Source organism: Vidua chalybeata, chromosome 3 (assembly GCF_026979565.1).
Source record: "Vidua chalybeata isolate OUT-0048 chromosome 3, bVidCha1 merged haplotype, whole genome shotgun sequence".
Taxonomy (NCBI): domain Eukaryota; kingdom Metazoa; phylum Chordata; class Aves; order Passeriformes; family Viduidae; genus Vidua; species Vidua chalybeata.
In genome coordinates this window covers 48,641,603-48,666,690 of record NC_071532.1, presented here as the reverse complement: position 1 = coordinate 48,666,690, position 25,088 = coordinate 48,641,603, and the positions used below count along the sequence as shown (strand labels likewise).

The window sequence follows — 25,088 nt, the reverse complement described above, 5'->3', positions numbered from 1 at the left end:
AATAAGAACACACATCTAACAGAAAAAGCAAAAGGAAACTAAACAATTTTGGAAGGAGATGTGGGATGTGAAGGCAAGTAAAGGTTGCAGATTTTAGGCCTTTTGAAACATCTTGGCAACAGATGGTAGAAAGATGTATGATATTACCAAATTTTCTTCTTACAGATTAGGAGTCCTTGGCATGGAAAGACATTTCAGCCCTGAAGGGTGCACATATTGCAGGCTGAATAGGAATTCAAGAAGTGCAAAGTCCTCCTAGGGGTGCAAGCAGGAAAGGAGTTGCACAAAGAGGGATTTCTTCCCACCCTCCAGTTTTCTTTCCAGCCTAGAAGACAAAGTCTGATGTTAGCTGGACTTCAGATATAAATCATACTGAATGAACCTGTGCCTGAGATGGTAGCTAGCTGCTCCAGAAAGCAGGACTGTATCTGTGCAGAGCACAGGCTCTTATCAATACCTGTCACCAGCTCTTCATAAGATATGGTCCCACCAAAGACTACAGCTTCATCTCCCAGCAAGACTAAAGAACATTGAGCTTTTTGCTTATCAGTATGCAGGGTATATAGTATTCATCAACATGTATCTAAAAACAAAAAGCAAAGCAAGAGATCAGAAAGCAGAATAAAATTTTCCTTGTGTGAGCTGCTCCTCAGAGAAGAGTGGGAAAAAACAGACTGCACAGGAAAGATGCTAATCATGCTGTCTATTTCTGACAGACATACAGCTTTTCTAGAGTACCTGTATAGATCAAGCTTCATTTTTATTACTTCTAATAAGCTTTGAAGAGGGACATACTTTCTGCTCTTCCTTTTACTGCAGAATATATCAATTTCTGTAATAAATACCAGGATTAGATCTCCTCATTCACAGATTTCAGAAGTGCCCTCCTATTGTCTCCAGTTTCAGGGGAGGGTGTTGGAAGGGAGGACAGAAGGAAATAGTAAGAAGTAAAGAGAATACTCCACTTTGAAAGAGCTAGGAGTAAAACTTGTATACTTACAAGTCCAATCTGCCTTATTATCTATGAAGCTGTTTGTTTACTCCATCTCTGTGCTTCGTGGGAAGAGACAACAGCCAAAAAATCTTTGTCTTTGTTATACATGTGTACTTAATAAAAAATTGGTTTTATTTTTAGGTGGGGAAAGAGTAATCTTCTGTGCTACTGCCATTCATTTTTGGGTCTGAGTTACTTTAGGCTTCCATTGTATTTCCTGTAATTTTAATTGCAGATGCATTTTAAAGGTGTTTGAATGCAGAATACTTCAGAAAGGCTTATGTGCTAAGGCAAAGAAAACATCAAAACAAATCATCAAAAATGGAAATCACTGTAAAATGTGACAAATTGCTGTCACAGACATGGTGGGTGTATAATGTCAAAGGCATTTTTGGTGGGAACTCCCAAAAGCACAGCTGGAGCTGGATGCACAGTTCCACTTGCACCTGATAGATTTTGACTTTGCAGTGTAAGTGCTTTACAAGCCGATTCAGGACCAATTGCACTTTAGAATGTTCATTTGAACACTGTACTTTAGAAAACATTGCTGCTGCCATATCTCTTCTTGGTAAGTGTCAAAAAATCTCAGCTCTAGGGAAGTTAGTCCCATTTTCCTTGTTCTCCTTTTAAAAGATAGAGTTATGTTTCTTCTTTTTTTGTTTTTTGACAGGTAGGTTTCTGCAGAGACATACATTTTCATATATATGTGTACCTCTTTTGCAGGAATATAAGAAAAGTTGCAATTTGGAAATAACGAATTTTTAGCCTCTCTGTCTCAGATTATGTGGGGCAGATGTAGGGAGAGTGCTTTCCCACTGTAGCAGAAGAATGGGGCCAGAGAGAGTATCCTGTGTTGCAGATGTACTGGGCAGCTGTGTAGCACCAGGTCCTGATAATATTTTATTCTTGTGCAGCATTCCTTAGCTCATTTTCAAGAAATTATAATGCCCTACATACTGAAGTATAGTACTGAAAGGCAAAAAGGGAATAAAACCACCATGTATATTCATAATTCTGTTGCTGAGTTCCTCTAGGTGATTTAAAATTTAAAAATGTTAATAGAAATATCAACCACACAAAGGGAAAAATTGGAACATTTAGAAATCATGGACTAATAGAGCTGTGAGCACCACCCTCTTTGAGAGAAGAGTACAGTCTCTTTGCAGGAACTGGTATCATTTGCAAGGTCTTTTTATTAAAAAAACTCCACAGTTGTGCCTGCCTATTTTCCATGGGGTTACAGCAGCCTCAAATTTGCCATTAGCAGTTGCATGTAGCTGCTCCTGAGTCACTCACACCTGCTTTAACAGTGCAGAATGATATGGTTTCTCTTTTTCTTTGGGAAAGTCTCCTTGCTGCTGAAAGGGAAGAAATGGGCCTTGTGCCCATTGGTTAGTTGAAAGCAGGATTGGTCATTCAGCGTGTTCAAGCAGATGCAGAATGGTAATGCAAAAATGCACTGAAACCTGTCTAGGCATCATGCCAGAAATGGCATGACAGTATAACTGCCTGTCCCAAATTATATTCAGCCAGGTAAGTGCTGAAGTAAGCAGGAATGAAAGTAATTTCCTCTGGTTGTTCTCCATGGATAGTGCCATCCAAAAGTGTAAGTTTAGCTTAATTTGCATTAGTATAGCGTCAGACTTGCTGTGTTTTTTCGTGCAAAAATATTGGAAGTACCTCTCCCAGGTCCTTCTGGAATGCTCAGGCAGAAATGTGAATGAGAGATCTTAATGCCAGCAGATCAAGATGGAAAGTTAGCAGGCTTAGTGTCTGTTGAATTACTTCTTTTCAATGCAAGGATGCTAATGTTAAGCCAAAGCCAAAGGCTACAACTTCCTGGCATTCCAAAGCTTTCTGAATTTTCACAAGCTTTAAAAAGGGTTTATTTTTTTTTTTTTTTGCAACCAGAATCAGGCTGCAAAATAACCAGAAAACATAAAAACCCCAGACATACAAACAAAAAACTCCTACAACTCAAACATAAAATAAAAGCTAATACCAAAACAAAACCAGCAAACTGGTTGCATTAATTTTTACAGGGTTTTCTTTGTCATTAAGGTTTTTGAAGTCATGAAGGGGGAGTGTGAAAAGTGGCCATCTCCGAAGTTCAGTATGTATGTCATACTGACATACAGTAGGGGGACAGCAGTTTACCCTCACTTGGCTTCACTCCCTCCACATCTCAAAAACTAGTCAGGGTTACACTGTGAACTGTGTGTGGGTTCATGTTTTTTTTTTTTTTTAATATGCCTGTGAGCTTTTGCAGTGTATCACATCCTTTATAACTATTGTAGAAGATTATGCTGCAGTGAGTGTATTGCCAAACACTTCAGTTACCTTGGGTCAAACTAGTGGCAAGGTGTTTTGCTGCAATTACTAGTCTGCCTATTTGATGAATACATGGCTGGCATTTGTTTGCAAGCCCAAGAGGAGGACTTAAAATATCTCCAAACAAACAAAAAAAGAAAATGAAAAACAAACAAATGTAAACCTCTGCAAATCTGATGCTGTGAGGTGAGAACAGAATGTACCAATTTTAGTGCAGGAGAGGAAAGGCAAGGGCTGGGAGGTACTGTTTCTCACTTTACAAAGATATGAGGAAGGGTAGATAGGGGAAAAGGGGTTGGAAATGTAACCTTTTGGTAGATGATCACTGAGTTCTTGACAGAGTTGCTCATATGGTTAATGTTATCTTGCTCTTGGTTCTTTTTCTGTTGACCTTGCTTTCCAGCCCAGATAGAATTATCCAATTTGCACAGACTGCAAATCTACAGGCTCCTTATTTAACATTGTTATTCTCCCCCTCTGCTCTTGTGAGACCCCACCTGGGATAATGCATCCAGATGTGGGGTCCTCAGCACAGGAAAGATGTAGACCTGTTGGAGCAGGTCAAGAGGCAAGCAATGAGGATGGTTGGGGGATGGAGCACCTCTCCTATGAGGTAAGGCTGAGAGCTGAGGTTGTTCATCCTGGAAAAGAGAAGACTCCAGAGAGACCTTAGAGCAGCCTTTCAATACCTAAGGGAGGCTTATTAAAAATAGGGAGAGGAACTTTTTTAAAAGGACAGATTGTGATAGGACGAGGATAAACAGTTCTAAACTAAAGGAGAAGACATTTAGATTAAGTATTAGGAATAAATTATTTACTGTGAGGATGGTGAGACACTGGCACAGGTTTCCCAGAGATGTTGTGGATACTCCATCCCTGGTAGTGTTCAAAGCCGGGCTGGATGGGGCTTTGAGCAACCTGGTCTAGTGAGAGGTGTCCCTACCATGGCAAGTTCCTAGGCTGGAACTAGGAAATCTTTAAGGTCTCTTCTAACAAAAATAATTTTCTGATTCTATGATTCATTGTGATGATTGGTGAAGAGCAGTTCACAACATGTCAGAGATTGTCATGTGAATTTTTTTTCATTTGAGAGATGACATTTATAGTGCAAATGTGTTACTGACTCTTCACAAACAGCTTAGTATGCGCTTTTAATATACTCCAACTGCATGTTATGTATATTGTAGCAAGCATACTAATACATTGCAATTATAGTTTTAACTTAAAGTCCTTGCTTCTGCAAAAAAAAAATCACTGAGAATTATACCATTTATGTTTCATCTTTTCCACTTTCTTTTGCAAAAGGAGGTAGAAGAACTCATTTGATGGCCTTTTCTTTTCACCATGCAAACCCCAGATTTTCACAATCACATTTGAATAGTTTTGAGAGCAAAACCCTTTTTCCCCTGTAAAATATCCATTGCATCACTAACTACTTATAGAAAGAATTCTGTAATAAAGGAGATAAAAAAATTTTTCAAGAAAGCATAGCATTTAGTGTTCTGGAAAACTACAATAAATAATCTCCCTGCTTTCTTTTAAGCCCTAATTTAGCAACTGCTATTTGGTTAATCAGGCCTTTAAGAGAGAATTCTTACCTAATAATTTGCTTTGCTTTACATTTGATCAAAAGTAATGGTCATTTTATAGGATTCTGCTTTATGGTAAATATGAAGAATCCTGTAAGCCTCATGAATTGTCTATGTGTGTGTCCAAAGTTAGGATCCTCTAATTATACAGACTACTTTAGCAGCTATTTTAATGTTGTTCTGGGCTGTGCGGTGACATTATAATGTTTGTATTCTAGTTTTTTTTTAAATAAATGGTGCCCAAATGCTGTTGACTTTTCACAGAGAATGGTTTGTCACTATAACCTTACTAAATTAAAGCCATTGGTCTAGTTGTTTGCAGTGCTTGCTACAATTTGCACATAAACAATTATTGTCAACTTGTATTCACACTTCTTTTTTTTATTTTATTTTTTAAAATCCTATTATTTTTTTTAAATCTATTATTAGTGGACCTATTGGACCTGAACATGACAAGTGAAGTTTTCAAACAGCACAAGTTGAGTCAAAATGATCACCTGATTGGTGTCCAGGATGTGATCAGCTGTCTCACTACCATCTACAGTGGACTTGAAGAGAAACACAAAGATATGGTGAATGTTCCTCTCTGTGTAGACATGTGTCTTAACTGGCTACTCAACGTGTATGATAGGTAAGAAAAACGGTTTGTTTGTCGCAATGTGTACCCCCAGGAATTCTAAATTATAAAGCCTTAAAAATTTCCTTATTAAAAAGTTATCTTCTGATGTTTTTGGCTCCATAATGAAAGTGCAGTTGCATGCAATAAGATGCTTGTTATGGTGTCCTGCTCAGCGCTGAACTAAGATTACACTGCTTTTGTACTACTACCAAAGAAACATTGAAAGGATTTAAAAAAAAAAATGTGTACGTGATTAGAGAGCTAGGACACTGCTTTAGCTGTGATCCTATTGTGAATATTCCAAGTTTACTGGATTGATGGCCATTCATATCAGATTCTATTTCTGCCATAGGTGGGGACAGTTTTTTCATGTATTTTACACTTAGTTACTTGCACTCATAATCCTGGCTGAGCTCCCTGCCCCGAGTCCTCTATCAAATGGAGGTTGTTGTGATTTCAGCACTAAAGCCTGTCTGATTCTGGAGGGTCAGCAGTGTCCTAATTGTGGCGCCATTCCAGCACGTACAGCTCGTGCCATGGATCAGTTCTGAGGGCTGGCGTTACGTGGTCCACCTGCCCTTGTCCTGGCAGCAAGACTGTATTTCCCAAGGACATTCAGTTTGCCTAAAGAATATTTTTTTTGTAAAACTATGACAGAGTCATGAGTTTGTTGCTTATTTTTCATAGTGACATTTACTATTCTTACCTCCCTTGTGTAGTAAAAATTGGGGAAAGGCTTGGTTTGCATCAGATCCTCCATGGCCTAAAATGTGTCTCCTTAAGTTGCTCCAGCAAAGGCATTTCAGGACTCTTTCAGAACTAACTAAAGATTCAGTAGTGCAGTACAGGTTGTGGTTGCTTCAGTGTGTCTGATTGAATATGTGCTTTAGTTCAGAGCTAGAAACAAAATTACAGATCAGAAGCATGAGGGTGGTTACAAAATTTATTTATTTTCTCCCCATTTGAAGTTGACAAGTGCGGGGACTGCTGGACTCCAGGACGGTTTGGATGGGTGGTAACGCAGGATCTCTGAGGCCCGGTCTTTAGAGCATAGGGTTTATTGTAAAGGATGAAGGGCCCTGCTTAGAGTTGCTAGCCGCAACTCGTGGCAGGCCCGGGGAGAGCGGGGGGAGAGAGAGGGAGAGAGAGAGATGGTGCCAGGTGGGTGTCCCAGCAGGAAGGTCCGAGAGAGAGAGCGTCCGGTCCCTCGGCCACACCTTATCAGGGGGCATCAAGGTGGGCTGGGACAGGACTTGGGCCAATGGGGTTACAGACATCGGATACTTCAGGGGAGGGTTACAGGTATGGGATGAACCATACATTGGGGGGTGAGACAGGACATTCCATTTGACCTTAGGATCTATCAGAAAGGGGGGATTGCTTTCAGCTTGGCTGTATTATTGTTTTCGGGATGCTCAGTAATGAAGGTTTGGTATTTCAAACCTTGTTTTCATCTCGATATCTGTATTTTCTGATTCTTTTGCCAGGCCATCATATTTATAGGGCCTTGCTATTTCATCTTCCCCAACAGACAAGAGCAAAAGTATTTCTTCAATAGCAATAAAAATTATTATACCTGGCTTTACAAATGGGAGCTTTTACTTGTAGATGTATGCATTATCTTCAATATGTTCACTCAGTGCCAAATTCTAACAGTTCATAACTTTTTGCTTTTTTCCCCCTCAGAGGATTACATAACAGTTCTTCTAGACTTCATGGCTATTTTACTTTATTTTGATTTTAGAGGAGAGGGAAGGAGGGAATGGAGTACATAGAACCATTTGTCATTTATCTGCTGGCTACTGGCATTCAAACATTGCTGTTAAATATTGTGACATTTCCATTAGATGGACTTCTCCCCATTACTGCTGAAAAATAAGAGGGTCCATCAAATATTGACTGGGATTTCTTCCTGCATTTGTTTTTGTTTTGGAGAGTTCTGTATTGTGAATAAATAAACACATCGCTTGCAAATAAAGCAGTAGATTAAGTGAGTTGCTTGATCTAAATGTTATTGCCAATTTAGAATAATAGATGTAGTAATGTCAAAAAATTTTTTGTAGTTCCTGGCTGGGTTTTGTTTTCTTTCAGACTGAACACAAATCTACTTCATTTTCTTTAGCTTACCTTTGCATCTTAACTTCAGGTAGAAGTCAATTGTTTAATCTGTTCATATTTAAAATGCACTTGGTAAGCAGCAAACCTTTCTTTCAATAATGTTTCCAGTTTCTCCCATTTCCCCTTGATTATTATGTTGAAAATTTAGTGTAGATAATTCTTCAAGCCCCTTTAAATACCTGAGTCTTTATTTAAACTTTAAAAAATCGAGGAAGAAGGTTTACTGAGAGAAAATTACGTTTTACAGTGTGTTTCCTTGTTTTCCTTTCAAATTCACTCCAGGAAGAAAAAGAAAAGCTAGAAGACCAGGCAGTAATTCTAAGCTGGAATATTTGGTTTTGTTTTCTAAACTGGCCTGTACAAAAGAGCTAATTTATGTCTTGACATTTCCATTGTATATATTGCATTGGTGTTATGCATATAAAATGTGTCAAGTTGTTAAACTGCCAAAAAAAGCATCTGTTAGTCACATGCTGCTAACCTGAGATTTAATTACAGATTCAAAGATTAATGTCAAACTGAATAGTTCTCCAGACTTAACCTGCAGATGTCTTTGGCCCTTAAAAAGAACCGATTTATTTTTAAAAGGTCTGTTATGTTCTGGTATTTTCTGACACATTAGGAATGATTCATTCTGAGCAGAGGAGAGAAACAGTAAAATTACTCAGTGACTTTTACTACATCAAGGACTCAAAGGTTGTTCCAGACATCAACATCTGCCCTTATAAACATTTTCCAAGCTTTTAAGTTATTCGTTTTGGCTAGTCTAAATATTTTTTTTAATGAAATTAGAGATAAATATCTTGATACTTAGAATGAGAACTGTGAAGGAAATTTTGCTCTGTAAAATACTTTGGCTAGGCTTATGTTTAAAGCATCCAAAAGCAATAGCTGGTGGTTTTTCTTTTAAACTGTATACTGTCAAATTTGCTGAAATCTCCAGACATCTTTTATATCAAAAGGACTGATAGCTTTCAGCACTAATGGAATAGTTTAACACCCCTTGAAATGAGTTGCTTCTATATGTACTGATTCAGGGCAATGACTCATTTCAATTAGAATTACCCATAAAAAAACTTTTATGTGCAATGTTTAAATATTTTGCAATGTTTATCTGACTTCCTGTATTTCAACTTTTAAATTTTCTTAGGAGTTTTTTTTTAATGCTAGGATACTTTTGATAATGCCTTCTTTTAAACTGAATTTCTTTGGTACATTAGTCTGAGAAGGGTATCTGTGGTATCTATGCTGACATTTTCCATATGATCAGAGCTGTCTTTCATGATCATTCTCTGCAGCCCAATCTTCCCCTGAAGAATCACAACTTTGTTTTCGTTGCACTCATACACCTGGCAGATTCTAACACTGGCCTGAATTAATATCCGAGGCCTTACCAACATGTTCATTTCAGTAAGATCTGAACTTCTGAGGAATGAGGCTGAGATACCTGCTCAGTCAGCCTTAACTTTATGCCCTGGTTTTGACAGTAGCTGATGGAAGTTTTCTGCATGCACTCCACTTGCATCCCCTGTGTTTATGATGGCTGTTTGGATTCATAGAGCACTCAGTGGGAGCAGCTTAGCAGGCTGTGATACCAGTAAGAAGGCTCTGGGAATGTTCTGGCCCTGGTAGGAAAATGAGCTCCTTTGTCTGACCTGTCTGTGGGTGATCACAGGGAGGTGTCTGTGCTGACCTTCACTGATCTACCAGGCTGCCTCGTGTTGCTGGGCTATGCAGATAACTGATAGCTGCAGTCCCTGGTAGTCCTCAGCTGCAGTACCAGTGTTGTCTAGGCTTTAGAGCTCTTTGACAAAAGAAGGCTGAATGGCTCTGGGCTCATCTTCATTCTCTAGTTTTCCTTGCTAGTACCTGATGTTTTTATGCTATTGTGCCTCTTCTCCCAGGGACATAGGGTTCCTTTAGACTTCATGTTAGAATTTTGTTTTCCAAGATTCTTTATTGTGTACTCCTGTTTGCAATGTCTTACATTTAATCATGTTGCCTGTCTGACAACTTTTTTAAAATCTGTCTAACTCCTGTATGCAGCTGTGCCCATCACTGGTTGTCCCTTTGGCATTCACATACTTAGTTAAAATGCTTATATATACTATGTCTATGTCATCACAATGCTACAGAATATTTGCATACCACTGTTGGTAAAGAGAAGTTTTTACACTTACATTAAACAATTTAGTATTAATTATATCCTGATTAGTACATTTATAATTTACAGGTTTCACAGGCCTCGGTTTTAACTATGGTATAGAGTGTGTTTGCTTGTCAAGAGGTTTTGGATCCTAACTTTCTGTTAGGAAGTTATTTAGAGAAGGGAATAGACTCAGGCTCCCCTTCATCGGATCAGAGCAAAAAATATCTGAGCTGCTTAAAGTGGCCTTATCAATTGATTTTATAATGACAAGCATGCTTGTATTGCTATAATGAGTCTGAATAGTGTGCTGACATTTGTGGCATATATGACCCATAAATTTTTATGAATTCAGAAATTAAAAAATTTCTTGAATCTTCCCACTATAAGGCCTTGATTCTTAGGTTTTGTACACGTAGAACAATTAGATGGTTGTGCTGCCATTCAGAAGCACCTTGCACGACAGGCTTGTGGCAAAGTAGCCTAACAGTCTCCCAGCAGGTTGAGGGAGGTGATCCTGCACTTCTACTCAGCATTGGTGAGACACATCTGGAGTCCTGGGTCCAGTTCTGGGCTCCCTAGGGACAAAAGACATGTGGACAAACTGGTATGAGTCCAGTTCATGGCATGAACTGGCATGAGTGAAGACCATGAAAACAATTAAGGACTTGGAGTAACTGATATACCAGTAGAGGCTGAGGGAAGAGAAGTTTCGAGGGGATCTTATCAATGTGCATAAATACCCAGTGGGAGCAGAAGAGAAGATGGAGCCAGACTTTTCTCAGTGGTGTTTATCGTGACAGGACAAGAGGCAGCAGGCACAACTTGGAACACTGGAAATTTTGCTTAAACATATGAAAAAAAGAGGTTTTTAATGTAAGAGTGATCAAACAGTGCCACAGGTTACTCAGAGAAGCTCTTCAGTCTCCATCCTTGACGATACTGAAATGATGGGATATGATCCAGGAAAACCTGCTCTACCTGACTGAGCAGGGGCATTGGTCTCTGGAGGCCCCTCCTAATCTCAGTGGTTTTGTAGCTCACTAAGATGGGAAAACTTAAACCATTGGCTTGGCAATGTCAGACCACAATGTCTACGGGTTTGGGGGGAGAGAGGGCGTGTGTGTGGCATTTGGTTTTGGCATTGGTGTGTTGGGTTTTTTTACTGTATATATGACATTACAGTCCTAATAATTATCTGTTTCCAAGAAAAAGGCTAGGGGTGAATGTGTTACTCTTTTGAAAAATGTAATATTGCCGGCTTTGTAATTATTTGTTTAATTTATTGAGAAAATGCTCTTTGTGTGAAAGAAGTTTTTCAAAGATCCTACAGAAAAAACCTGGAATCAGGAAAAGCTTGAAGCCTTGAGATTTGTGTCCTCATCTTTTAGCTGCAAAGTCTCACTTTCTGTCTTTAATAAACAAATGATCTGGTCAGTCCTGAGTTAAATCAAACCCAAATGAATGTTCATTTTTTTTTTTCCTGATGAATATAAATTTAAAGCACAAACAATCATACGCAGGAGGGAATAGGGAAATAACTTTATCAGGGTGTAAAATGAGCCATTTAAGTGGCAAGGTTTGCCAGAATGATGTAGTGTCTGTGATTGAAAGAGGTAATTTGAAGCTAAGCTTGAATATATAAAAAGGTGGCACTTTTATAACATTCTGGAAAATTGGGTCCTGATTTTTCAACTAGACAGTAAAAGTAATAGATGTTTTTGATTAATTTGGCAATAATTTCTCTGTACCTCTGTTCTGTCTTATGGAATGAAGATACTGCTTCCTAGTGTTGCTAGATTTGATGATGTTGTGAAGACAAATGCACTAATATTTGTAAGTTGCTTAGCTAATTTATCAAGAACCCAGGAGTAAATTAATAATTTTGTATTCAGCACAACATTTGTGAAGTAAATCAGACAGCAGACCATATGCTGAATGGATAGGATAGAAAGAGATATGTAATAACCACTTCAAAAGTAATTAAAGTATATATAACTTCTGTGTGGCAGACAGGACCCAAGTAAAGTTTGAGGTGATAATTTAGTGTTATCTTACTTGTTGGTGAAAGACCCAGCTAACCTTATGTGTGTAATAGATAGAGTTTAACTATTTTAAAGATATTTTTGCCACATCTCATTTAAAGACATAATTTTTTTCATTTTTTTATGTGTCATATTTTTTTTCATGTTTGAAGAAAGAAAGAATTTTTAAGAATATATTTCTGCATTGATCTTCTGAACTTTAAAATTTTCCTTTTCCCTGTAAGCTGGATTTGTTGTTTTAGTATCTTTTTGAACATTTGCCCTGCAGGCTTAACCTTACTTGCTTTGGTACCTACTTCTCTGTTATCAAGTTGCTTTTTAGGTTTGGACATACTTTTTGTCATGCTGGACAAGATGAGCCGGAAGTGACATTGCTTAAAAAGAATGACAGCTCCAAATCTTTGAATTAGTGCATTGCCTCTTTATGTCCCAAAATTGTGTATGTCAGAGCATTTTAAACATAAAAAAAAAAAAAAAAAAAAAAAAAAAAAAAAAAAAAAAAGGAAAAAGAGATTTAATTACTGTGATGTCAAAAGCTGGTTTCATCTTACAGTCCTTGTGTTTTACACTGAGTAACAGGCCTTCCTACTGTGTGCTCATGTATTTTTTTCTGTGTGTATCACATTAATAAATTACTTTCAGAACTTTGCAGAGCTAAATGTCTGTTCTTTTGTAGCAATACAAGCTGTTTTGACATGTAAAACCACTTGGAAGGCAAACTGAGCTTTTATAAGGGAAGAATTCTTTATGTGATTTTTAGTGTTAATGGTTTTTTTGAGATCTGAAGTGTATTTGAAATATAGCTCTCCAATGTCTTTGTATTATATAATAGACTTAAGTTGGAATGAAATAAAATGAAACTGTATTAAATTGTCTTGTCTTTATAATTTCAGTGGCCGAACTGGAAAAATTCGAGTGCAGTCCCTGAAAATTGGCTTGATGTCTCTTTCTAAGGGCCTTCTGGAAGAGAAGTACAGATGTAAGGAAGAATTTCTTTTACAGAATTCTCTATATAATTAAGTCATGTACAATGACAAAGCACCTAGCAAAATTTGTGGTAAAACATTTCTCATGTCTGGTGCAAGGTGGTTTTCTTTTGAGTAAGTAAAAGAGATTAATATTTATGTTGTTGCTTTGTGTTTAGTAGTAATATTAAAATGGCAGCTGATGGTGGCTACAGATTTTACATCATTTATGTCAACAAGATGGACTTTGAAGGATGCTGTGAGAAGTCCTAAAAAAATTAGTAGAGAATAAGTCTCAGAAGACTTTTGTACCTAGTGATTGTAACTTCAACCTGAAATACATCTGAAATTAAAGTAGTTGCTTGCACTCTTGAAGCAGAGAATTAGTAGTCAGATAATGCATCCTTTTTGTTGTAACTCCTGCTCTGATCAATGTGCCAGGCTTTTATATCTTTGTTAGCTTTATTGTCCTTATGAACCTTAAAATTGTCACAGAAGAACTCTTCAATCCAAAAGAAATTTTGCTAACAAAGGAAGTGTGTCAGGTACTGTTCTTGGTTTGCAGTGGCTTTGAAGTCAGTGTTTTGGGGTCCTCTGGCACGAGCTGTCACAGACTTTTTTTGTGTAAGCTCTTTTGGTTCTTTTGATTTTTGTCATACCATACTAATCATCTCTTGTTGAGAGAAATTTTGTCACATCTACTGTATTTTCAGTCCTCAAGTGAAAATTGTAATGGAATTCCTGAGTATTTTCAAGAAAGTCTGTCACTTGGAAAAAAACCAGGATCTTCAAATATGGGTGCTTATTACTAAATGCCTGCCTTTTAATTTTTCCCTTTCTTGGACCAACTCCTGGCATTTGCTTCTCCTTTTGGCTGCTTCTTCTAAGAGTTTCTGGGGTGTTGCAGGCTGTTCCGAGAGTGACAGCCATCGGATGGTTGTGGTTAGAGCCCTCAGCAGAGCACAGACTGTGCCAAAAATGTGCTAGCCTTGGAGAGGCAAACTCTTCTTAGAGAAGTTGGCACTAAAATAAGCAAGTTTTCTTGTTTTAAAAACTTTTGGATGAACCCGTAATTCTTTTGTAAAACTCTTGACCAGAATGTTTGCTGCTCAAGTGTTCAGCCTTCCTCGAGACTGTATGTTCATTGCTCATTTCTGGTATAGGCATGATCTTTTCCATTGACACATTTTAAAAAAAATGTTTTGACAGAGAAATTTTTGTGATTTTTTTTTTTTTTTAATTAATTAAGCTTCTTTTTAAGAGTCTAGACTTCAGGAATGACATGAGAATGGAACTGTAATTAAAAGTCTCAATTGCTTTAGAGGAAACATTGCAGCCTCAGTTAAAGAATGCCTGTTCTTGAAAATATTTAAGACATGTTTAACTTCAAGCACATGCCTGAGTGGTCCTGAGAATAAAAATGGACTCGCAAAAGTAATTCAGTAATTGTGGGCTGCTTACATCTATGCTTTGGGGTGAGCCATCTCAGGCTGCTCTTCTATTGTTGAGGCTCATGTCCTGGTCTGGCCATAATCATGTTATTCTCTGCTTTCTCTTCTGACAAGGAGGGTCACTTGTGAGCTACATAAAAATGCGTTTGTGTGTACTTCACTCTACACTTGTTTCTAAGACCCAAAGTCCAAACTGGCAGCAGAAACAGAAAAAAACCTGTATGGAGTTTTTTACAGTGTGTAGCTTTTTGGGTCATTTAATGTGTAAAATCGTTATGATTTGAGATGAAAAAGATGGGCTACTTAATAAATCTCATTTTCTAGGCAGTTCAGTTTTCAAGTGATGTACAACATCCTTGGAATGTGGTGGGGTTTTTTTTACTGTTATGTTTATGTTGTAAATTTTCAAACCATTTGGAACTAACTAAAAAAAAAATTAGAATGTGCATTCCGTTTGTGACAATACAACATAAAATGTGGGTTGTGGACATCTTTCTACTAACTATCCTATTATCCTTTTGATAGTAATTCAATAAACTTTTCAATATTTTCAAGTATCCCTTTCTTTATCAACCATTAAGTACTTTTTTTTTCAGGTTGTCCAGCTAAGTTACAGAGTCCCACTGGCTGTAATCCTCAAAATACTAGTGTGAGGCTGAATTTATTTAACTGATTTCTCTTTTCCTGGTTTCTGTTTTTGTCATACAACTCAGATCTGAATAATCTTTTCTCTGCTTCCTCAGTCATTCTTCTTGTACTTTGGTAGAGTCCCTTATACAGTTCAACCTTTATATCAATGTATTTTTTGTTGAAACTCCTTTAGTGTGTATGTACACGTTAACAAATTTCATTTAAAAGTGGTTGTGGCTTTTGAGGTTGCTGGTGGATGATGTATGGAGTCTCTTTCCTATTGGTGGTGAGTAGGGTGCCTGGGTGTTCCATGTCAGAGCTAAAACAGGCTCTCCTCCATCTCCCACTTGAGAGATGTTCTTGCCATGCCTCCTTTGCCAGGGAATAGCTCATGGGTTATTTGGAGTAGGTAGGCCAGATAACAAGAGCATTCTCATTTTCCATGCCTTCAGTTTTGGAGCTTTTCCTCCTGTGTGCCATGTTGAAGGCATTGAGGGGTTTGGGAAAAGAGGGTACCATCCATGAACTCCTTGCACCTGGACAGTCTTTGGTTCTGGCACAGCTGCCAGTGTTAAGAAACAAATGATTTGGAGGAGACTGAGCTCTTCAAAGGTACTTGCTGTTTTCCTCCTACCTAATCACTTTTCCCTGTCGCATTGTTTTCCTCTATTTACCAGCTTCACAGCCCTGAAGTTTTAGGGCTTAGGAAATTACTGCCTCCCAGCTCCAGCAGCTAATGAATTGTTATTCTTTTTTGGCCTGTTTCCACTGCAGACTGATGCAAACAGAAAGAATAAGACCATTTTTCCCCCTTTTTTTTTTAATATACTATCAGTTTTTTTAAACTGACTCTTAGAAATTGAAAAACTGTCCCATCCTCAGCTGAAGAAGATAGCCAGGATATGGGATTGCCAAGAGGAGCTGTGCAGTACTAATTCTGTCCCCTAATTCTGTCTGTGTTGTTTTTGTTTGTTTTTTTTTTTTTCTCAACACTGAGTGGACAAGATGCTGTAGCTGCTGTTTGACAAGGCAAGACAGGGTGAGAAAATTACAATAAAATCTAAACATTAGTTCAGTCATCTGGATTTTTTTTTGTGAAGATCCTTTCTTCTTCTTCCACCTCCTTTGAGAAGAAAAAAACTGTGCCCAGACTGTCTGAAGCACACTGACAAAGCTTGCCAGTTGCTCCAAATGAAGGGCAAAATAATTTACACCATGTAATAAGAGTTACTCGTGAGTGTTTCTGAACAAAGGTTGTCTTTTTCTTGATCAGAAACACAGTCAGACTGAATTTTCAAATGCCATTTATTTCTAATTTATTGGTGGTTGTTCTGATGGGAAACATGAAAAAGTAAGGGCATAATATAAATTGATTCTTTTTCTTTTAAGATTACTTGGGGCTTTAATCCAAGCCAACCATTGAGTGCAAAAGGAGATTATAAAAACCAGCTGGAATGAACATAATAATTTCATTCCACTTCTTCTGTAATTTGTACAAATCACAGAATTAAAAAATATTTCTTAGATAAACTCAGCATTTAAGATGTTTTCAGAAAAGATTAATCTCTTGACTGAGTGCTAATGTACACAGCTACAGAGTTCATAAATCAAAATTGTTGGCAGAAACATTAACGTTTTTAGCTGAGCATTTTAACAATTAAAATTGTCCAATCAAAGAAACATGCTAAGAAAGCACATGAGAAATAATAACTGTAGTGCTGACAGGCCTGTTAACTCAGTGCTTTACTATGAGTGTAGGTACAAGCGCTATCTTCCTTCTCAGTGCCTGTGTCTGGAAACAATTTCTTGATCCCTTTCAGCATCAATTTTTTCCTTTGTTGCAGTCATTCTGGTTCATCCATTTATACTGCAGGGCTTGACACCTGCCTTAGGAAAATGGAATCATTGAAGGAAAAGTACATGGAAGCAGACATGGTTATCCAGGAAGAAAATGTGATTATTGTTTAGCTCAGGTTGTCTTTCTGGCTGCTGTTCTTGCTTTAAGCTATTTCACATGGCCTGTTCTGACCTGTAGTAACTTCCAGTTTCAGTTCAGAGTAATTGTGCTTCTGTCTCCAACCAACTGAAGCATGACATAGTTTTTTAGCATAAGATGTGGATATCTTAAATATTATTTCATTCTTCATGGAATCATAGAATAGTTTGGTTTGGAAGGGGCTTTAAAAGGTCATCTAGACCAACTGCCTTGCAATGAGCAGGGTCATCTTCAGCTGGATCAAGTTGCTCAGAGCCCTGTCCAATCTGGCTTTGAATGTTTCCAGGGATAGAACATCTACCACCTCTCTGGGCAACTTGTTCTAGTGTTTTGCTATCCTCATTGTAAAAAATTTGATTCTTAATAACTAATCTAAATCTACCTTCTTTTAGTTTTAAAACCATTACTACTTGTCATATTGCAACAGGCCCTGCTAAAAGCTGTGCTCCCAGCTTTCTTATAAGGCCCCTTTGAGTACCGAAAAACCACAATAAGGTCTCCCTGGAGTCTTCAGGCTGAACAACCCCAACTCTCTCAGCCTTTCTTCAGAGTGATGGAACATCTCAACTATTATGAGTTTTGTAGCCTTTTTCTGGATCTGCTCTAACAGTCTTTCCTGTGCTGGGGACCCCAAAGCTGGGCTTGGTACTCCAGGTGCGGTCTCATAAGAGCAGAGTGTGCAGAATCACCCCCCTCAATCTGCTGGCCGTACAGCTTCTGATGCAGCCCAGGATATGGTTGACTTTCTGGGCTGTCCAGCTTTTCACCTTCCAGCACCCCAAAGTCCTTCTCCAGAAGGCTGCCCTCAGTCCCTTCATCTCCCAGCCTGAACTGATACTGGGGGTTGCCCTGATGCAGGTGCAGCACCTTGCACTTGGCCTTGTTGAACCCCATGAGGTTCCAGGTTGTCCAGGTGTGGATGGCATCCCATCCTCCAGGTGTGTCAGGCACACCACTCAGCCTAGTGTCACTTTCAGATCTGCTGAGGGTGCACTCAATCCCTTCATCTGTTTTATTAATGAAAATATTAAATAACACTGGTCCCATTATGGGCCCTTGAGGGACATCACTCATCACTGTTGTCCATTGGGACGCCGAGCTGTTGACCACTACTACCCTGTTGTTGGCCACATCCAACCAATTCCTTATCCATCTAACAATCCACTCATGGAATCCATCTCTCTTGAGTTTAGAGACAAGGATGTTGTGGGGGACTGTGTCAAAAGCCTTACAGAAGTCCAGAGAGGTGACATCTATAGTCATGCCCCTGTCCAATAATGTAGTCACTCTATCATGGAAGGTCATTAGGTATGTCAGGCAGGAAGTTTTGCTGGTGAAGCTGTGCTTCCTCAAATCACCTTCCTGTCCACTATATGCCATAAGAAGCCATATAGCTTCATTTATTTGGCCTTATTTTTCTCATTTGAATGGCTATGAATCAAGATTAGATTAAGGTTTTGGGACAGTGGCCATTTGTAACCATGACAATAATACAGAAATTAAAAGCTTGAGCTGCAGCATTACTTAATGAAAGGAGGTGTACATGGAAATGGAACAAGATGGTGTCTTTTGTTGGTGTTGCAGACCTCTTCAAGGAGGTGGCAGGCCCTACAGAAATGTGTGACCAGAGGCAGCTGGGCCTTCTGCTTCACGATGCTATCCAGATCCCGCGACAGCTTGGGGAAGTGGCAGCTTTTGGTGGCAGCAACATTGAACCCAGTGTACGCAGCTGCTTCCAACAGGTAAGATAAAGACCTTCATGTGAGGAACAAAACAAAACCAAACTGTCTCTTAAGTTTACAGATTCACTTATATGCGCAGAGTTAAAAAGGAAAGAGGAAAATAAAAACATCTGCTGATTTTTGAACAGAAATGAATATGCTCCTGTAACTGAGTATGGGAAATTCATGTGACAGTGCAGCTGGGAAAGATCAAACAGATTTTGCTTCGCCGAAAGAATATATAAATCTTCATGATTCTGACACTGTTTGCGACTCTAAAAGCTGTTAAAAAATTTTGTAGTGGCCAATTATCCTGCTTTTCATTGTTCAAAGCAACCTGATGCTGTGAGAACAACATGATTTTTCCAGCTGGAATAAGGCATGATCTTGAGATCATGAACAAGAAAATTATGTTGATAGTAATTTTTGACCTTGTGCACCAGGAAATTATTTAGCATTATGTTCCTTGCAGTTGCATGGAACTTCAAGCATAGTCTTTTTTATATTGCGAGCCTCTATGCAACAGATCAGAACATGGAATAAAGCTCTTGCAGCCTGCTGTGAAGCTCCACACTACATGCAGGGGGTTAATGAGGCTGCAAGGAGTGTCTGTCTGTTTAAAGAAGATGAGAATTAAAAACAGAATATTGTAATGGAACACAACTAACTCTGACTTTTTCGAGGATACCTAAGGCTCCAAATGTTAGCTAGTGACAGCCATACTACTTCAGTGCATAATTTTTGTGAAAGCAGCTGATTTGAGCATTGTCAGAAATTGTATATGGATTAAAAATGCACCATGTTTTATATCAAATTACTGATTTGGATATTTCTGATTTTATTGATCTGAACATTAAATATTTTAGTGAACTTTCAGAGGATTTTATTTAGCCATTCTTTCATAGAGATTTCTACATTTTTTCCAGTTCTTTGAAAAATGCAATTATGCTGGCTATTTTTCCAGAACTATTAGATTCATTTTTGGATTCAAGAAATTAGGATTAGAAGTGTGTTTGTCCAGGTCATGAATAGTTTGGTAGATACTTACGGAAGTTGTTTTGACCAGTTAAAGCTTCCCCTGATGTTTTAACATTGCTGCTTCAGACAATAAGGGATGGTGCTTGACTTATCTATTACTGGCTTTGAGAGGTTTGAGTCATACTGAGATAAATTTTTCATTTATTCACACAGACTTTCTGTGTGACAGAAGAATGACCTTTATGTCCCTCAAGGATCTATCCCATCTCCCATGCTATTCAATTATGGGTGGGGGGGTATTAGCAAGATACTCTTTAAATACTTGATATATTATTACAGTCATACTGATAATGAGGTTGCAATCCCTCATCTCACAGGAGTAGTTCAAGATCAGTCTCTGGTTAGGAGAGCATAGAGAAAATGTGCAGCTGCATGTCAGTTATCTCAGCCCAGTGAAAACAAGTATTTTGTTGGTGAGAAAGAAACACTTTTTCTTTCATGCTTCTCCCTCTTACTGCCAAAAAGTGAACTTAGACCATGAGTAGGCTAAGAAGCCTTCCATCATGTGTTTCCATTTAAGAATAACTTTCATTTTAAGTTTTATTTTAATACTTTCATTGAGCTCAGAAATATTGAGCTCTTTTATTATTGCTGATGAAAAAGTTGATGAATACAATACCTTTGTAGCTAGGCTCCTCTGGTGGTTATAACTTAAAGAAAATGTGGAAGTGTGTTTGCTTGCTTTTTAAACAATCATGTTAATACATTAGCTCTGATATATTCTTGCAGTAACTGGCTATAAATGGCAGATTCCTTTCTTGTTTTTTGCGTGTTTGTTTATTGTGTGTATGTATTATATTTTATATGCTAACTGGAAAGAACACAGTGGGCTTAGAACACAATAAAAACTTGACGACTCTTGGGGAAATCAGTACACACATGTAAACATTACTGACTTTTAGCATTTTGTCATCAATCTTAACTCAGAAGATAACCATGTCTTCAGTATGTCTGAACTGCAGAGTGTGCTCATACTTACTTTTCAAGTCCTTTCAGTTGAAAGACAGCTTTACTTTACAGTCTGTTACTTCTGTACTATGTCCTCCATCTTTCTTACCATCTGTCCACTCTATCACAGCTGTTTAGTCTTCTAAAGTCTTACTGACTTGTTTTCCTTATTTTCATTTTCATTGAGGTTATTTCTTGTATCCTGTAAATGGTTTTGAATTAAACTGTCATGGAGAGAATTCATGCAGGTTGTTGTGGTCTTTTTTCCATAGAATTCTAAGGAAAATATACTTGTGGGTGTCTGTTGTTTTGTTTTGTTATTGTGTTGTTTTTTGGTTTTTTTTTTTAATTTGGATGTGGGTTTTTTCTCTCCACAGAACCACAATAAGCTGGAAATAACTGTAAAGCAATTCATTGATTGGATGCGCTTAGAACCACAGTCTATGGTGTGGTTACCAGTTTTACACCGTGTGGCAGCTGCAGAAACAGCAAAACATCAGGCCAAGTGCAACATCTGTAAGGAGTGTCCAATTGTTGGATTTAGGTAAGAGGAGAGGTGTTAGGTGCAATGTTTCTCTTAAAATATCCACATTTTTAAGACTTCCAACAAGTGAAGTTTTTTCCTGTCTGTTTTTCCACTGTTTTCCTTCTTTAAGATGGGATCTGTCACCCATGGTGAGGCCACAGTGTGGCCTGAGCCAGTGCAGTTCTGGCTCATGCAGTGCCACTGTTAGACACCCAGTGTGCCTGTGGCTGTCAGAGGCACAGGGTGGGCTGTCATCAGATGGTTTTGGATTGGTGGATCCAAGAGATAGCAAGAGAAGTATAAGTACACCCCATGTGTTCTGTAAGCACAAGATCAAAAGAACATGAGACATGATCAGTAAGAAAAAACATGGACTCTCTCTCTGCTCTCCTGCATAAGGCTTCAAAAACTAACTTATGCCAGGCAGTATAAAACACCCTTCAACATCAATCTTTCCTTGCTTAAAAGAAACACTGATATGTTGCTGTGTTGAGACTTGCAAAGTCCCTGTCTATGTCCCTGAACATACTCTTAACTTTTGTCTTTTCAAAGAAAGGTGTGAATTCTAAAAGAAAATGTTACATAGGGAATATTCTCCATGTTATTTTCCTAAACTGTAGTTGGTACCCTTAGTAAGTATTGCTATGACTAACAAGCATTTGTAAATTGATTGCTCCAATGTATAAAGTGATGCAACCCCCATCTCCAAAATCTGCAGTAGAGGCTAAAGGTAAGCATAACTGACTTTTTCCGCTTTATCATAGACTCCATGGTCATGGAGTTTAATGTATTATCTAGGAAAAATATAAAGCAGTCTATCATGTAAGTGCTTCTAAGATTTTTCTTTAGGTATCCAGGCAGGTGAGTAATTTTTGTTCATCATGCTTTCTGTTCTCCATCTTACTGTTATTTTAGAGGATAATAATATCAATCCTGAGGTCAGATTAATCTTGCCTAGTTTTAGGAGTTCTGGCTTTAGTCAATCTTACAGGATTGAGTTAGCAACCCTCTTTTTCTTTTTTTATTATAAATATAGGTATGTGAGTATTTGCAAAAGTAATAATCTGATCAAACTTTGTTGCCTGTCTTAAAAGGAGATGAAATCCTCTAAGTGTTCCCGTCTTTATTATTGTTTGAGGAAGCATAGAGTGACAAATCTCTAGTTCAGCTATGTTATAGTTGTCGAAGTTGTACTATGTGTAGGAGGGCAGAGAGACAGAAAAGAATACAAAGATCCATTCAGAATGGGCCATTCTAAATAATTTCTACAATGAAGCTAGAGATCTGCAACAACAAAAGCATCTAGTGTCTTAGCAGAAGGTAAATGTAGCCATTTAATGCACTGGCTCTGAGAAAAGATTATAAACAAGTTGGATCAGCATCTTTTAAAGTGAACCTTTACATTTATAGACACATATTCTCTTGCAAAACAAAACATAAAACTCAACAGGGGAAAAATGTGGATGGGTGCTGAAAACTGCTCTCAGGAAGCAATTTAATTTAAGCTTTAAGTATTTGGTAGCTATTCAATTTGGTTCAGTTAGCTCATTTTAGTTTCATACAAATGATATAACCTCTTCCAGTCAAAACAACCATAGCATAGAAACAGTGGCTGCAATCTGGAATTGAATTTTTGATTTAGTCTAAATATATAAATCACACTCCCAGTGATTACATTTAGTACAAGGGATACTGTAGAAGTTTTTTAGCCTATTTATACATATACTCTCTTAAAAATGAACTAAAAGTAAACAAATAATTGTATATTTTTAACTGAATTTTAAATTATTCTTACAATTTATGAATTCTTGAGAACTTAATTTTCTGAAATGTGTGTCGAGTTTCTGAGCATCAAAATCATTAACAAACCTTTAATTTAACTGTTGAGTATAAAAACTGAAACACTAACACACAAATAATAAATAGAGGAAAAGAAAAACTAAAGAAATACAGTTTAAAGTCAGTAAAAACTTTAAAATTATAAATTCTTCCCAGTCCATCAATGAAGCTGATGCCTGTAAGATTTTCTGCATCAAAGCTGCTTGGGCAGCAGGTGATTGATATATGCAGTTACAGACTCTGTAATGCATTTCAGATGGCTCTCTATATTAACATGGAGACAGGAACTTTTAATACCCAGTGAGGTGTGTAGTGTAGGAAGGCTCTGTGGACTAAGAGGCATGCAGATTTCCTGTGTCCCCTGCAGCTGCTGCAGTGGCACTGTTGTCCTTGGGCCTGCAGCCATGATGAGTGTTGGCCATGCCATGTTCTGGTTGTGCACACTCACACACTTCAAAGTTCTCTCTGAGCTAATCCCAACAAACTCACTGTGTCCTTATGTTGCTGCTGCTGAAAAGCAGGTGACCCATTTCAGAGAGTAATTTGCTATGTGAGGCTTAATTAGAAGTAAACCTCTAATCACTTTGTTTAATGTCCCCACAGGTACCGGAGCTTAAAACATTTCAACTATGATGTCTGTCAGAGCTGTTTCTTTTCTGGCCGCACAGCAAAGGGGCATAAATTGCATTATCCAATGGTGGAGTATTGTATACCTGTGAGTACCAATTTACTCAGTGTTTCTAATGAATAATAACCCAGATTTGAGGTCTAATTTTTTTTTTTCATAATCTTTGTTACCTAGCCAAGATTTCTTTTACATGTGTTTAATATGGTTTGTCTTCCTACCTTTCTCTTTGGAAGGCATGAAGAACTTTTCAGGTTTTGCTGATTTTACGTAGGGAGTGTTCGGATTCTATAGAAATGGGTAGCAGTATCCACCTCTGAGAAAACTTAAACTCCACTTCTGATTGGTAAAACAAAGCTTGAATATTACAAGTAACTGCTGTTCTTGTATACTAACATATGTACACACACGATAAGGACAAGGACATGTCAGAGAAAAAGGACTTGCTTTACTAATGCTCTTTGTATTGCAAAGAGTATTTAATATTCTAGCAATGCACATTAATATTTTTAGGGGGCTGGGTTTTCAGGTCCAGCATTTCCTTGCTTCATGAAAATGTGGCTAGAAATAGACTGTTTCATTCTGTTGTGTAATTGCTATTTACTGGGATATCTAAAAATCGATGTGTAGCTGGAAAAAAAACTATAAACAGAATTGATAGGTTCTAACCAGAAATGGTGTGAAGATTCTAACCAGAAATGGTGTGAGATGTTTATCAGCAGTAGTTGACAAAAATTAATTTTATAACACTGTATTTTCCTAATGATGTTTCAAACACATTTTTTAAGGAGATTCCTAGGAGTCTTTCTTAACTGAAGGAGCGGCTGGGTTGCCACATGCAAATGCCGCTCACGCTTTTTTTATCAGATAGCTGTTTGTAGTCAAGAATTTTACCTTAGAAATTAATTAATAGGATAATTCATATATGTTCTATACAACAGTGGTGAAAGATCTGCATGCTCAGAAAAATTCAGACCAGAATGCAACTAGAGCTGATTCAACAGAGCCAATTTTCAATACTGTTACAAGATTCTGTGGGTTCTTCTACTAGCAAAATTTCATTGAGTTATTTGACTCTTTTGCTGTAGTTGTTGGACTTACTACATGTGTTTTCCCTCTTTATTGTCTGGCATGTTTTCTGTAACGGAATTCAAATTCTATTAAGTAGTGTTTTTACTTCATTATGGTCAGAAAAAAAATGAGTAATGTTAATGTATTTTCATTAATTCTATAACCAAATGCTAGGATTTTAATGATAAATTGGCATGTTAGGGAATACTCTGAAGAATATTTTTTAAGTAGATTTGTTGGTTTTTCAGCTGGTTTTAATGTTTATTATAATTTATCACATGACTATTCTAACCTCAGGATTTGGAGGTCTATGATTAGACATCATTAAAAATTGATTTTTTTTTTCTCCTTATAAACCTCATCTTTAATGGAACAGAAATATTCTTTGTTAATGCCTGTAATATGCAGAAAATTCAGAAACAGAGGAGTAAGGGGT

At 37.7% G+C, this 25,088-nt stretch overlaps 1 protein-coding gene across 1 annotated transcript in view; it reads left to right on the top strand.

The window, feature by feature from the left end:
- Positions 1-25,088, top strand: part of UTRN (utrophin) — a 339,059-nt gene that overhangs the window by 282,524 nt on the left and 31,447 nt on the right. Inside the window, exons 61-65 of the mRNA XM_053936936.1 lie at positions 5,344-5,545; positions 12,736-12,821; positions 18,469-18,626; positions 20,969-21,135; positions 23,560-23,671. Of these exons, the coding sequence (XP_053792911.1) occupies positions 5,344-5,545; positions 12,736-12,821; positions 18,469-18,626; positions 20,969-21,135; positions 23,560-23,671 (725 nt within the window). The remainder of the gene's footprint in view (positions 1-5,343; positions 5,546-12,735; positions 12,822-18,468; positions 18,627-20,968; positions 21,136-23,559; positions 23,672-25,088) is intronic.